The 12,121-nt window shown below is 55.1% G+C and overlaps 1 protein-coding gene across 5 annotated transcripts in view; it reads right to left on the bottom strand.

Annotated features, from left to right (window-relative positions):
* ARAP1 (ArfGAP with RhoGAP domain, ankyrin repeat and PH domain 1) overlaps positions 1 to 12,121 on the bottom strand; it is a 116,151-nt gene that overhangs the window by 30,878 nt on the left and 73,152 nt on the right. For all 5 annotated transcript variants that reach the window (XM_051987176.1, XM_051987178.1, XM_051987177.1 and 2 more), the window contains 8 exons: positions 11,280 to 11,365; positions 10,231 to 10,413; positions 6,914 to 7,088; positions 5,078 to 5,212; positions 3,688 to 3,823; positions 1,239 to 1,341; positions 516 to 711; positions 46 to 91 (listed from right to left, as the gene is read on the bottom strand). In XM_051987176.1, the coding sequence (XP_051843136.1) occupies positions 46 to 91; positions 516 to 711; positions 1,239 to 1,341; positions 3,688 to 3,823; positions 5,078 to 5,212; positions 6,914 to 7,088; positions 10,231 to 10,413; positions 11,280 to 11,365 (1,060 nt within the window). The remainder of the gene's footprint in view (positions 1 to 45; positions 92 to 515; positions 712 to 1,238; positions 1,342 to 3,687; positions 3,824 to 5,077; positions 5,213 to 6,913; positions 7,089 to 10,230; positions 10,414 to 11,279; positions 11,366 to 12,121) is intronic.

Here is a 12,121-nt window from a genome sequence, read left to right as displayed (position 1 = left end):
GCTGATGGGCGCAGCCTCCCCTCCCCCCGGGGTCCCCGTTCTCACCTCCCCCTCTCCACCAGCACGAGCACTTCCTTATCCCCCTCGATCGCTGGGGAGGGAGAGGACAGGTTCAGACACACACCCTACCTGTGCCCCCTGCCCTCCCGTTCCCTAGCCCTCAGGCCCGCAGTATGGGACGTGTGCAGGTGGGTCAGCCCCCGTGACGCTGTGCAGGGGCCTGGAGCCTTCAGGCAGGACCCAGAGCTGGAGGGGGCCTCAGGGGTCATGCGGGCCATCCCCCTCCCTTTGTGAGAGAGGAAAGGATCCCTGAGCAGGATCCTGCAGGGAGTCGATGGGATGGCAGCACCCCAGCCTCCGAAAGGAGACAACTCCGAGAGCAGCCGGGGCAAATTCTCCCCCCAATTCTCCAAATGAGGGAATGGGCCCAGGGAGACAAGTGCCTTCTAAAGGCACAGGGTTCCCGAGCGACCTTTGGGGAGGGGCTGAGGGGGCTGAGTCAGAGTCCTGCCTACATAGCTCTTGCAGCTTTCGGAGCTGTAGGGCCTCCTCGCTGGGGCTCTCCTTGAAGACCACCCGGAGCTCAGACCTGGACAATGCGAACCAACCCTCCTGGGTCCGCTGCAGGCTGAGGCCGGCCTTGTAGGAGAGGCGGCCCAGACGCTCAAAGTCCCTGCACAGCAGCTCCTCCGCATGGGCCGGCACGAAGGCCTGGGGGAAGGAAGGGGGGGAGGCAGTGAGGTCAGCTCCGGCAGCCCCCTGCCTCCGGGCAGGAGATCTGACTTATTCTAGGCAGCCCCCCAGCATCCCTCACCAGTCAGAAGCCCAAATCACAGGAGCCTCGGTGCCTGAAAAAGTACTTCCACTGTCATCTCCCCCCGCCTCCCTCTCAGGTTTTCTCCCGAGGCTCAGTCTTAGCTTGGTCCCCCACGTTCATAGAATGGAAAAGCAAAGGGGAAGAGAAGATGAATGAAATGGGGGCTTAACAACATCAAAGCTGTAGGCGTCTGGAATGAGAAGGAAAGCCAGCAGCTGGATCCTGGCCCTCCTCGCCTTCCCCCCTCAATGCCCAGAAAGCCAAGTCTTTCCTTCTTGGGGAAGCCCCCTGGCTGCTCCAGCAGTAAGGACATGGCCCGTCTCTGGGCTCCTCTGACCATCCCTTAGTCAGGAGACTTGCAAATGCTCTCATCTCGGGAGGGCCCGCCCGCCACCTCCCCACGCCCACAAAGCCCGCTCACCTTGGCAATGCACCTGACCCATTCACGGGCCAGGTCTCGGCTTTCTGATCCAAACAGATACATTCTCTCAGTCTCTGTGTACACTTCGAAAGTGCTGTCAAAGCTGGAGAGAAAGGGACAAAGGCATGGGAGAGGAGAAAGGGGGCCGGGCACTCTACCCTCACCCACCGCCTCTCACCTTCCCTCTCTCCCATCCCTCCCTCACCTCTCTCTGCTTCCCTCCCTCTCTCCCATCCCTCCCTCACCTTCCCTCTCTGCTTCCCTCCCTCTCTCCCATCCCTCCCTCACCTCCCTCTCTGCTTCCCTCCCTCTCTCCCATCCCTCCCTCACTTTCCCTCTCTGCTTCCCTCCCTCCCTCCCATCCCTCCCTCACCTTCTCTGCTTCCTTCCCTCTCTCCCATCCCTCCCTCACCTCTCTCTGCTTCCCTCCCTCTCTCCCATCCCTCCCTCACCTTCCCTCTCTGCTTCCCTCCCTCTCTCCCATCCCTCCCTCACCTTCCCTCTCTGCTTCCCTCCTTCCCTCTCTCCCATCCCTCCCTCACCTTCCCTCTCTCTCCCATCCCTCCCTCCCTCTCCCATCCCTCCCTCACCTTCCCTCTCTGCTTCCCTCCTTCCCTCTCTCCCATCCCTCCCTCACCTTCCCTCTCTGCTTCCCTCCTTCCCTCTCTCCCATCCCTCCCTTACCTTCCCTCTCTGCTTCCCTCCCTCTCTCCCATCCCTCCCTCACCTTCCCTCTCTGCTTCCCTCCTTCCCTCTCTCCCATCCCTCCCTTACCTTCCCTCTCTGCTTCCCTCCTTCCCTCTCTCCCATCCCTCCCTCACCTTCCCTCTCTGCTTCCCTCCTTCCCTCTCTCCCATCCCTCCCTCACCTTCCCTCTCTGCTTCCCTCCCTCCCTCTCTCTCCCATCCCTCCCTTACCTTCCCTCTCTGCTTCCCTCCCTCTCTCCCATCCCTCCCTCACCTTTCTCTGCTTCCCTCCCTCTCTCCCATCCCTCCCTCACCTTCCCTCTCTGCTTCCCTCCCTCTCTCCCATCCCTCCCTCACCTTCCTCTCTGCTTCCCTCCCTCTCTCCCATCCCTCCCTCACTTTCCCTCTCTGCTTCCCTCCCTCCTCCCATCCCTCCCTCACCTCTCTCTGCTTCCCTCCCTCTCTCCCATCCCTCCTCACCTTCCCTCTCTGCTTCCCTCCTCTCTCCCATCCCTCCCTCACCTTCCTTTCTGCTTCCCTCCCTCTCTCCCATCCCTCCCTCACCTTCCCTCTCTGCTTCCCTCCTCCCTCCCTCCCATCCCTCCCTCACTTCCCTCTCTGCTTCCCTCCTTCCCTCTCTCCATCCCTCCCTCACCTTCCCTTTCTGCTTCCCTCCCTCTCTCCCATCCCTCCCTCACCTTTCTCTGCTTCCCTCCCTCTCTCCCATCCCTCCCTCACTTTCCCTCTCTGCTTCCCTCCCTCCCTCCCATCCCTCCCTCACCTCTCTCTGCTTCCCTCCCTCTCTCCCATCCCTCCCTCACCTTCCCTCTCTGCTTCCCTCCCTCTCTCCCATCCCTCCCTCACCTTCCCTCTCTGCTTCCCTCCCTCTCTCCCATCTCTCCCTCACCTTCCCTCTCTGCTTCCCTCCCTCTCTCCCATCCCTCCCTCACCTTTCTCTGCTTCCCTCCCTCTCTCCCATCCCTCCCTCACCTTCCCTCTCTGCTTCCCTCCTTCCCTCTCTCCCATCCCTCCCTCACCTTCCCTCTCTGCTTCCCTCCTTCCCTCTCTCCCACCCCTCCCTCACCTTCCCTCCTGTACATCCCTATCACCCAACCTCTGTCTTCTCTCCACATCTGTCCCTCCACTTTTCTTCTTTGGTTCAACCCACCCAGACTCTCCTCAGCCCTGAGGGTTCAGTCTGTACGTAGTTCCCTTGTTCTCCAGCCTTGGCAGAGAGGGTAGAACTACGGGGATTTGGGAATGGGGGGAGAAGGGGAAGGAGGGAGCGGTGACACCTTGAAGAGTGTTGCTCACAGTTCTAGATCACAGAATACATAATCTTGGAACATGGAATTTTAGAATCCTAGAAATAGAAAACAGGATTCTCCAATCTTGGAATACAGAAAAACTTGGAATTCTAGAACCTTGGAATAGAGGATTTCAGAAACACAAAAGATGGAATCCCAGCACAGAGAATTGCAGAATCACAGAATCATCGGAGTTCAGAATTCAAATGTGGGGAAAATTTGCCCAAGATCCTACAGAGAGAGAGTTGGGACTAGAACCCTGCGCACCTAACTGCTCCAGCGAGCTCAAGCGCTTTCCAACCATGATGGAGAGGAGCAGCTCTACTGGTCAAACTCTGAGATAAAGAAGGGAGAGCTGGTGGGAAGATTTTTCAAGGGAAAGGAGAGTTGGTCCAGGCGGGCTGGACCTCCAGAGAGTGCGGGGGCTGGCGGCGAGAGGGATGGCGGGGAGCTCACCCATGGGCGTCAGATGGGGGGACAGACAGGCACACGATCTCACTGACGCGGATCTCTCCATTGGGCACGACGGCCCGCTCATTCTCATAGTAGCTCAGGACACCCTCGCTGAGAACACACCAGCGTCGGCTGAACTCTGCCCAAAGCAAGAGGGAGAAGGGGGAGGGAGGTTGGGATCCTTCCTCTTCTACATCCTCTCTCTTCGATTTCCACACTACCCCCTCCTTTCCTCCCTGCGCCCCACACTGGGGGGCTCCGGTGCCCCTAAACCTCCTCTCTAGGGAGCTATGGGACTTCTTCCAAGAAATCTTCCATCACTGACCCTTTCTGAGAAGCTCCCTATGGTGACCGGGGTCACAATACTCTACAAGGGTGGTCATAGTTGGCTTTCCTGGCTAAGACTGTGGAGCCCCCCAAGAATGGGACCCGGTTCTCTCTTTCCAATGCTCCCAGGAAATGCCTGATTGTAGAATAGTTCAATTTTCCTTCTCCAAAGACTCATGAGGGTTTTAAAACAGGATGAAAAAATAAATCACAGTCTTTTTGATGTGCTGTTATTAGCCCTGGAAAAATGCTGTGTTGAGTTGAGAATGATCAGGCAGAATACGAACCGGTGCCCCCCTACCTTCCAGGTGCATCGCCTACCATGTCCCTTCACAAGCTCTCCATTTAACATTCTAATTAAACTGGATGACCCTGCCCCGCAAATAGTCATTCATTCATTCATTTAAAAAACACATTTATTGCCATCTGCCAAGTGCCAGACACTGAAGGTGCAAAGACAAATAAAACAGGCTCTGCCTTCAGAGAACTCTCAATTCTATTGGACAAATAACCTGCATATAATTATATATGTACGAAAATTATATATAATATATATGAATTATATAATTATATATAATATATGCATATAATACATATTACATATATATAGAATATATTATATATGATATTATGTATATATAAATAAATTTTATAATATAAAGAATCAGTCCAAGATAAGGTTTTTGGTTTTGATGGAGGAGGAACAGAACTAGCAACTAAGAGAAGCAAGCCTTGTGTAGAAGAACTGGAACTTGAGTTCAGCTCTCCCACCACCATGCCTTTGCTTAGGACTTTTTTATGCCTGGAATGCCCTCTCTCCGTCTCACTGACTGAATTCCTACCAATCCTTCAAAACAACCCCAGCTCCACACCCCCCCAAGAAGCCCCCCCTGATTTCTCCTGCCACGTCACCGTGCCCTCCAGCCTCACCCAGCCACGCTGTGCCTGCCGGATTACAAGCTTTGTGAGGGCAGGACCCCCCCACCCCCCTCAGTGCCTACCAGGGTCTGAGTTCCTGAGGGACGGAAGCCAGGGCCCAGAGGCCGGCGGGGGGGAACGCGCTCACCTTCTCGGGACCGGCGCTCCTGCAGGGGCTTGGCCACGGAGGCTGTCTTGAAGAGGAAGCCGCTGTGGCTCACGGTGGGCTGAATGACTGAGTAATGCTTTTCCACGAGGCTGACGGGGTCCAGCCGGGGCATCTCTGGAGGGGGGGGGAGAACAAGCCCAAGGAAGGGAGCAAAAGGTCAACGACGGGCAGGTTCTCCTGACCACCCCCCCCAACTCAGCAGGTCCAACCCCTCAAATATCCCATGTGACATAGGAATCAGAGAGCCTGGCTCAAACTCTGGGCTCTGCTACTGCCCAGCCTTTGGGACTTCGGGCACCCTTTCCTGGCCCTCACTGTTCTCTTACATTCACACGAGGAAGGCTGGAGGGCCTTCAAGTTCTAAGTCTGTGAGTCTAAGGAGGCGCACCCCCCAACATCCTCCATGCGCTGGGAGTCAGGGCCCGCCCTCCTGGACCAAGAATCTCTCTGATGCACTGAACATGTGACATTGTGTGTGTGTGTGTGTGTGTGTGTGTGTGTGTGTGTGTGTGTGATGCCTGGGGCAGGGCCAGGGAGGAGGGGGCTTCTCCTTCACCCAGAAAGCACACTCCACAAAGCCAGGAACCACGTCTGAGCCAAATCTCCTCTCGCGCCAAGTGCAGTGTGCAGTCTCAGCAGACACTTCATCAGCTTCCAGTGACTGACTGGCTGACGCTCCCCAGCCCCCCGAGACCCCCTGCCTCGGTCCGGGTGGGCTAGGAGTCTGGGCCAGCCAGCCCCCACCCCCTCTGTGGGAACACTGCGCCTGCCATGGCTCCTGGCTGGGTGGTCTTCCCCCTATCCAGACAAAGGTTCCAGGAAGTCACCAGCCCAGGCCCCTACTGGCCAAGGGTGGAAGGGAAGTGGGACAGTCGCTCACAGGGTCACTCCAAGCTCGGAGAGAGAAGCCCCCTCCCAAGCTGCAGCCCAAGTTCATCCTGCTGGGTGACCCAGAGGATAAAGAGCTGGAGCCAGAGTCAAATGTGCCTTAGACACTGACCAGCTGTGTGGCCCTGGGTAAATCACTTTAACTTTTATCTGTTTCCTTAATTATCAAATGGGGACAATAATAGTACCTACTTTACAGGGCTGTTTGAGGATCAAATAAGAGTATCTGTGAAGTGCTTAGCACAGGGCCTGGTCCACAGTAGATGCTAAATAATCGCTTATTCCATCCTTCTAGGTAGAGAGTTTCCCTGAAGGCAGGGGCCTAATACATAGTAGATGCTTAATAAATAAATGCTTATTCCATTCTTCTAGGTAGAGTTTCCCTGAAGGCTGGGTCTTATATATAGTAGATGCTTAATAAATGCTTATTCCATCTTTAAGGTAAACAGAGAATTTCCCTGAAGGCAGGAGTCTGGTACATAGTAAATGCTTAATAAATGCTTATTCCATCATTCTGGGCAGACAGGGAGATTCCCTGAAGGCAGGGCTCGCATCTCCCCTCTCTGTTTCAGAGCTCCCTGAGGCCCAGAAAAGTGATTCCTTACTCCACTCCTGGGGCCCTGAACCTGAGTGACCAGGACCCCAACCCTCGGGCCCCCAGCCCCTGCAGGATGCAGTGGGGGAGGCCAGGTCTGTTCTGGGGTACTGGGCCACTCTTGAGCCCCCCACTCCTGCTGGGCAGACCAGCTCACACTGACAAGGGCACTCTCGCTTTCCTGCTTCTGGAGCTCATTCACTCACACAACAAGCAAACACACCCAAACTCGAGACCCCCAAACGCTGACCCAGAGGCAGACTGGCACATGGTCACACACCTCCCCCAGCCCGTACACACGGATGTGTCTGTGGCCAATCCCTCCCCCTTACCCGAGGTCTGGTTGTTCCTGAGAAACTCCATCTGCAGCCTCTGGCCGGCCTGCCTGGCCACGGCCAAGGGCGTGGGGGCTTCAGGGTCCCCTGAGAAGCAGTTGATGGCTGCCCCGCAGCCCAGCAGGGCCTGGGTCTCTTCGAGGTCAGTGGTAGTGACAGCCACACAAAGGGCCTGGGGGTGAGATTGAGCTGGGTCAGGCCCAGGAGAGAGACGGCCTCCTCTGCCTCCTCAAGCCTCTCCCCCTTCTCGGAGCAATGGGAGCCAGAGAGTACAGGGAGCAAAGAGATGGGAGTGGGGGGTGGGGAAAACAGGAGAGGAGAGAAAGAGACAGAAGAAGACAGAGAGGCAGGGAGAGACTCAGGGATGGAGAAAAAGGGGAGGCTCTTGTGAAGGGTTGGAGACACAAGAAATGTCAAAAATGGGGGAAACAGAGGACAAGGAAAGAAGAGGAGGAAGAGAAAGCTGGAGTTGGGGGAGGGACAGAAAAAGAGCGCACCCAGCGAAGGGGAGAGGGATCCAGGGGGAAAGAGAGGATGAGGAAGGAGGGAGGACAGACCAGGAGAGACAGAGGAAGAATTCTGCAGATGCAGGGAGGAGGAAGGGGCAACGGGAGAAAAAGAAAAGGAGAGAAAAGGGCAAAAGAAGAAAAAGATTTGGGGGGGGGGGCTAGAAGGGAATCTGAGGAAGGAAGGCCAGGGATCTGGAGGAGAGAGAGAAGGAGAGGGAGTCTAAAAGTAGAGACAGACAAGCCAGGGGTCAGGGGAAGAGGAGAGACCCACTGATGAGGGGAGAAGGGAAGTCCTGGAGAAGCAGACCAGGGGATGACATAAAGGAAGGAGAGAAAGAGAAGGGAGAAAGAGGGAAGACGAAAGAAGGGGGAGAAGTGGAAGTGAGGGCCAGGTCAGGGTCACAGGCTTCCCCCTGGCTAGGTACCCCCCACGGCAGTTGTGTCCTGAGTCTGGGTCGGGGTCTCGGGCGAAATCCAGCTTGAGCTCTCTCAGGGCTCTGCGTCTCTCAGGACTTTGGGGAGGGGAGGGAAGGACGGGCTGAGGAAGGATGGTTCTACAGCAAAGTCCTCCCACATGTGAATTCCTCACCGCCCGCCTGCTGGCCCCTCCAATGGGAGCCGCCCGGCCCGCCCAGGGCCCGAACCAGCCAATTCCTGCACCCGGAGCAGGTCTGGGGAGCCACACGCCTGGGTCCGTCCAGCTCCGAGGAGGCTCAGCTTCAGGACTGGGCTGGGGTGGGGCTTCCTGGGAGGTGGGAGGGATGGTTCCTCGGGGCTGTCCACAACCCCTGCCTCAGGACACGTGTGCACACACACACACAGACACACACACACACACACACACACACACATGCACACACACAGACACACACACACACACACACTCAGGGGAGCCTGTGTACTCAGGGAGGGAGAGGAGTGGGAACCCAGGTGTCCATCCTCCTAGTTCATAGCAGAGGCTACAATGGAAACGTCATCCGAGGTCCCAAATGGCCCAAAGAAGTCCCCCAAACCACTCGTGCCCTGGACCTGTATCATCCAGGGTCTGGAGCCCCTGAAGCCTCAGGTGTGGACCCTTAATACACCTAGGGAGGGAGAGGGGTATGGGGCCGAGGGGAACTGGTTTGGAGCAGTCCAGCTGGTTTCCATGAACCCAGCAGGAAATAGCACTGGGCGTCAGGCCTGCTCCCTTTGGCAGGACATAGCGGCAAGAAGGGAGGGTGCAAGACAGAAGAGGGAAGGGAGGGGAGCAGCTGGTGGAGCGGAGTAGGGACAGGAGGCTTGGGTTAGAACAGGATCATCAGCTCGGAAAACACAAAACAGCCAAGCCGGGAGGGCCCTTAGAAAGTCACAGGTCAGAGCCGGGAGGGCCCTTAGAACACAGAATGTCCAAGATGGGAGGGTCTTAGAACCCAGAACATCAGAACTAGGAGGAGACTTAGAACACAAAATGTCAGAGCGGGGAGGGCCCTTAGAACACAGGATGTCAGAGCCGGGAGGGCCCTTAGAACACAGGATGTCAGAGCCGGGAGGGCCCTTAGAACACAGGATGTCAGAGCCTGGAGGGCCCTTAGAACACAGGATGTCAGAGCCGGGAGGGCCCTTAGAACACAGGAGGTCAGAGCCGGGAGGGCCCTTAGAACACAGGATGTCAGAGCCAGGAGGGATCTTAGAACACAGGATGTCAGAGCCGGGAGGGCCCTTAGAACACAGGATGTCAGAGCCGGGAGGGCCCTTAGAACACAGAATGTCACAGATGGAAGGGCCCTTAGAACACAGGATGTCAGAGCCGGGAGGGCCCTTAAAACCCAGAACATCAGAACTGGGAGGAGACTTAGAACACAGGATGTCAGAGTTGGAGAATCTTAGAATGCAGAGTGTCTGAACTGGGAGGGGCCTTAGAATACAGAATATCAGAGTTGGAAGAGACTTTAAGGATTAGCAAATCTAATCCCTTCATTTTACAGGTGGGGAAACTAAGGCCTAGAACTTCTGACTCCAGAGCCCAGGGTTTTTTTCACATTATTTTTATACTAACTCTAAACCTTCTTGTCTTGGTTCTGATGTTCATCCCCTATATATGACCTCTTTATCTAGGTCTCCCCACTCATGAAATAAGGGAACAGATTAAATTGATCTCCAAGAGCCCCTTAGATTCAGAAATTCAACACACTATGTTCTAAGGACCCTGGTTATAATTCCACGTCTAGGGGCTTTGTTATGAACTGTGACCCTTTACCTCTGGGTGGGGGGGTCTCACATCATCAGCAAAAGAAGAGAAGGCACTGGATGAGGGGGAACCCAAATCCCTTCTAGCTCTACTCCTAGCAAGCAAAAACGGGGCAAACAGTGGTTTTCCCGATACTGACCTCCCAAATTTGTTAAGAAATGAAAATAGGACAGACCTTAAACTGTAACAGAGGATGACCCAAAAGTCTTATTAAGGCTTAAAACCAAAGGAGGGTTTTTGGGACAGACACATGTCAGTCTCTATTATCATTATTATTATTACTTCATCATCATTATTAAATTTATTACTACTTATTTTATTTTAGGAGAAAAGAGAAAGGATGAGACTAGGGAGAATTGCGTCGAGGCGAGAGAGACAGGACTGAGGGGGGGACAGGGCACCCCACCCAGCAGAGGGTTCTTGGTCCCCCAGGACTCCATCGCCCAGCCCTAGGCTGTCCCGAGCAGTCTCTCACACTTCCAGCACCCAGGACGGCACAGCTGCCAGTCTCGGGGACAGGTTAAGGGTACGAGGCAGCTGGCTCGGTTGCCCCCGGCGCACCCCCTCAGGCTGACCTTATCCAGCTCTTCCTGCTTGCCGAAGAAACGGTGGTAACGGCGGTACTTGCCCTCCCGGTACTTGGCCTCCAGGTGATGTCGCCGGTCCTCGGGGCTGCTGCTGGGGTGCAGGGCTTCACTGGGGGGGACGTTGGCTGCCCAGAACCGCCTCCCAGCTTCATTTCCCAGGTGATGGAAGAGCTGAGGACACAGGATTTGGAGGAGGGGATGTTGTAGCTGGCATTGTCACCCTCGGGGCCCCTTCCTAATGGGCCGTGCCCTTCTCTCCAAAAAGGGAAACTGAGACCCAAAGCCTGGGAGGATCTAACAAGTCAGTACTTAAACTTCTCCCCATCCGACTCTGGGCCCAAGGTGCAGCCTTTGGGCAAAAACAGACCAATATTCAGGAGCTGGATAGATGGGCAGACATTTAAAAAGTAAACAACCAAATAGACAGGTATTTAAAGGAAAGACAGATGGATATTTAGAGGACAGATAGATGGACACCTATTTAGAAAACATATTTAGGAAGAGGATAGACAGATAAATACACAGACATTGAGGGAGTAAATGAGAAAGTAAAGTATTTAGGGAGTGGGGAGACATCAAGGGAACAGAAAGACAGACATTTATCGGGGAGGGATAGAGGAGCCTTCGGCTGCCAGCTCTACCCCACCCAACATCTGGAACGTTACATTCCTGAGGTTCTCAAAGCTTGGGGTGGGGGTGGGGAGCATCTGTCTGTCTCCTGATGAGGAGGGCGGGATTTTGGAAACCAGCCCTCTACCCCAGCTCCCCAACCCAACACACACACACCCCACTGATTTCCGGCCAAATATTCCTGTCTGGGCCCAAAGGGTCACTCTTGGGGGCTGGGCCAGGGAGGGGGCTTCCTTTGATTTTAGAGTCTCCAGACTCAGCTGCTGCTTGGGTTGGGCTTTTTTTGATCTTGGGGCGGGGGAGGTTGAGGGGGGCGGGCGTAGAATTGAGGGTAGTCAAGAGTCCATCTCTCTGCTGCAAAAACAGAAAATTCTGGGAAAAGGAAAGGGAGAGAATGACGTCCTCACCTCAATCAGATCCTCTGTCCATACCTTCCGGTCCATCTTTAAGCTTCGAACCTTGGAGACCGAAGGCCCTAGCCATCGATGCTCCCCTGGGGACAGAGGGATACAAGGGTGGTAAGTGAACGGCTGACCAGGTATGAAGCCTTCCCCTTCCTCACTTTTCCCTACCCCCTAAGCAGCCCTTTTCTATGTCTCCTCTAGAGGAAGAGAGGGGCTGGGGAATAGGGACAGAGAAATAAGGAAAGAAAGAAGAGGGGCAAAAGAGAAAATGGAATGAGAAATGGAAGCGGGAGCTACGAGACCTGGGTTCTAGTCAAGAAAGGCCATTTTCCACTGGACATAAGGAAAACTTCCCAGCAATCTGACTTAATTGTTTCCTCCCCTGCAGCATCCCCTCCCTCCCACTTCCCTATTTCTTTCAGTCACAAAAATATTCCCAAATGTGGCTTTCCACTCTCACTCAATCCAACGGAATCCCTTTGCCAGATCCAGTACAGTAACCCGGCTCCCATCTGTCCAGCCTCTCCATTCACAGGGGCATTTCCCTGGAGAGCCGGGCTCTCATCACCTCTCACCCACCCTATTACAGACCTCCTCGCCTCAAGCCCCTGCCCCCACTCCAAGCTGTCCTCCCCACAGCTGCCAAAGAGATCTTCCTCACACGCAGACCTGGGTGTGTCGCTCCCAGCTCAAAAAGCTTCTGTGGCTCCCTGCGGCCTTTTAGACCGGACACAGTCCCACGTTCAGCATTCGAAGATCTGAGTCTGATTCTAACTCTCTCTCCTGCCTGGGACCGTTATTCCCCAGCCTTCTGCCCTCACCCCACACACAAACCGACGCTTCCC

This window comes from Antechinus flavipes, chromosome 3 (assembly GCF_016432865.1).
Source record: "Antechinus flavipes isolate AdamAnt ecotype Samford, QLD, Australia chromosome 3, AdamAnt_v2, whole genome shotgun sequence".
Classification (NCBI taxonomy): Eukaryota; Metazoa; Chordata; class Mammalia; order Dasyuromorphia; family Dasyuridae; genus Antechinus; species Antechinus flavipes.
This window is presented reverse-complemented; position numbering and strand designations above follow the sequence as displayed.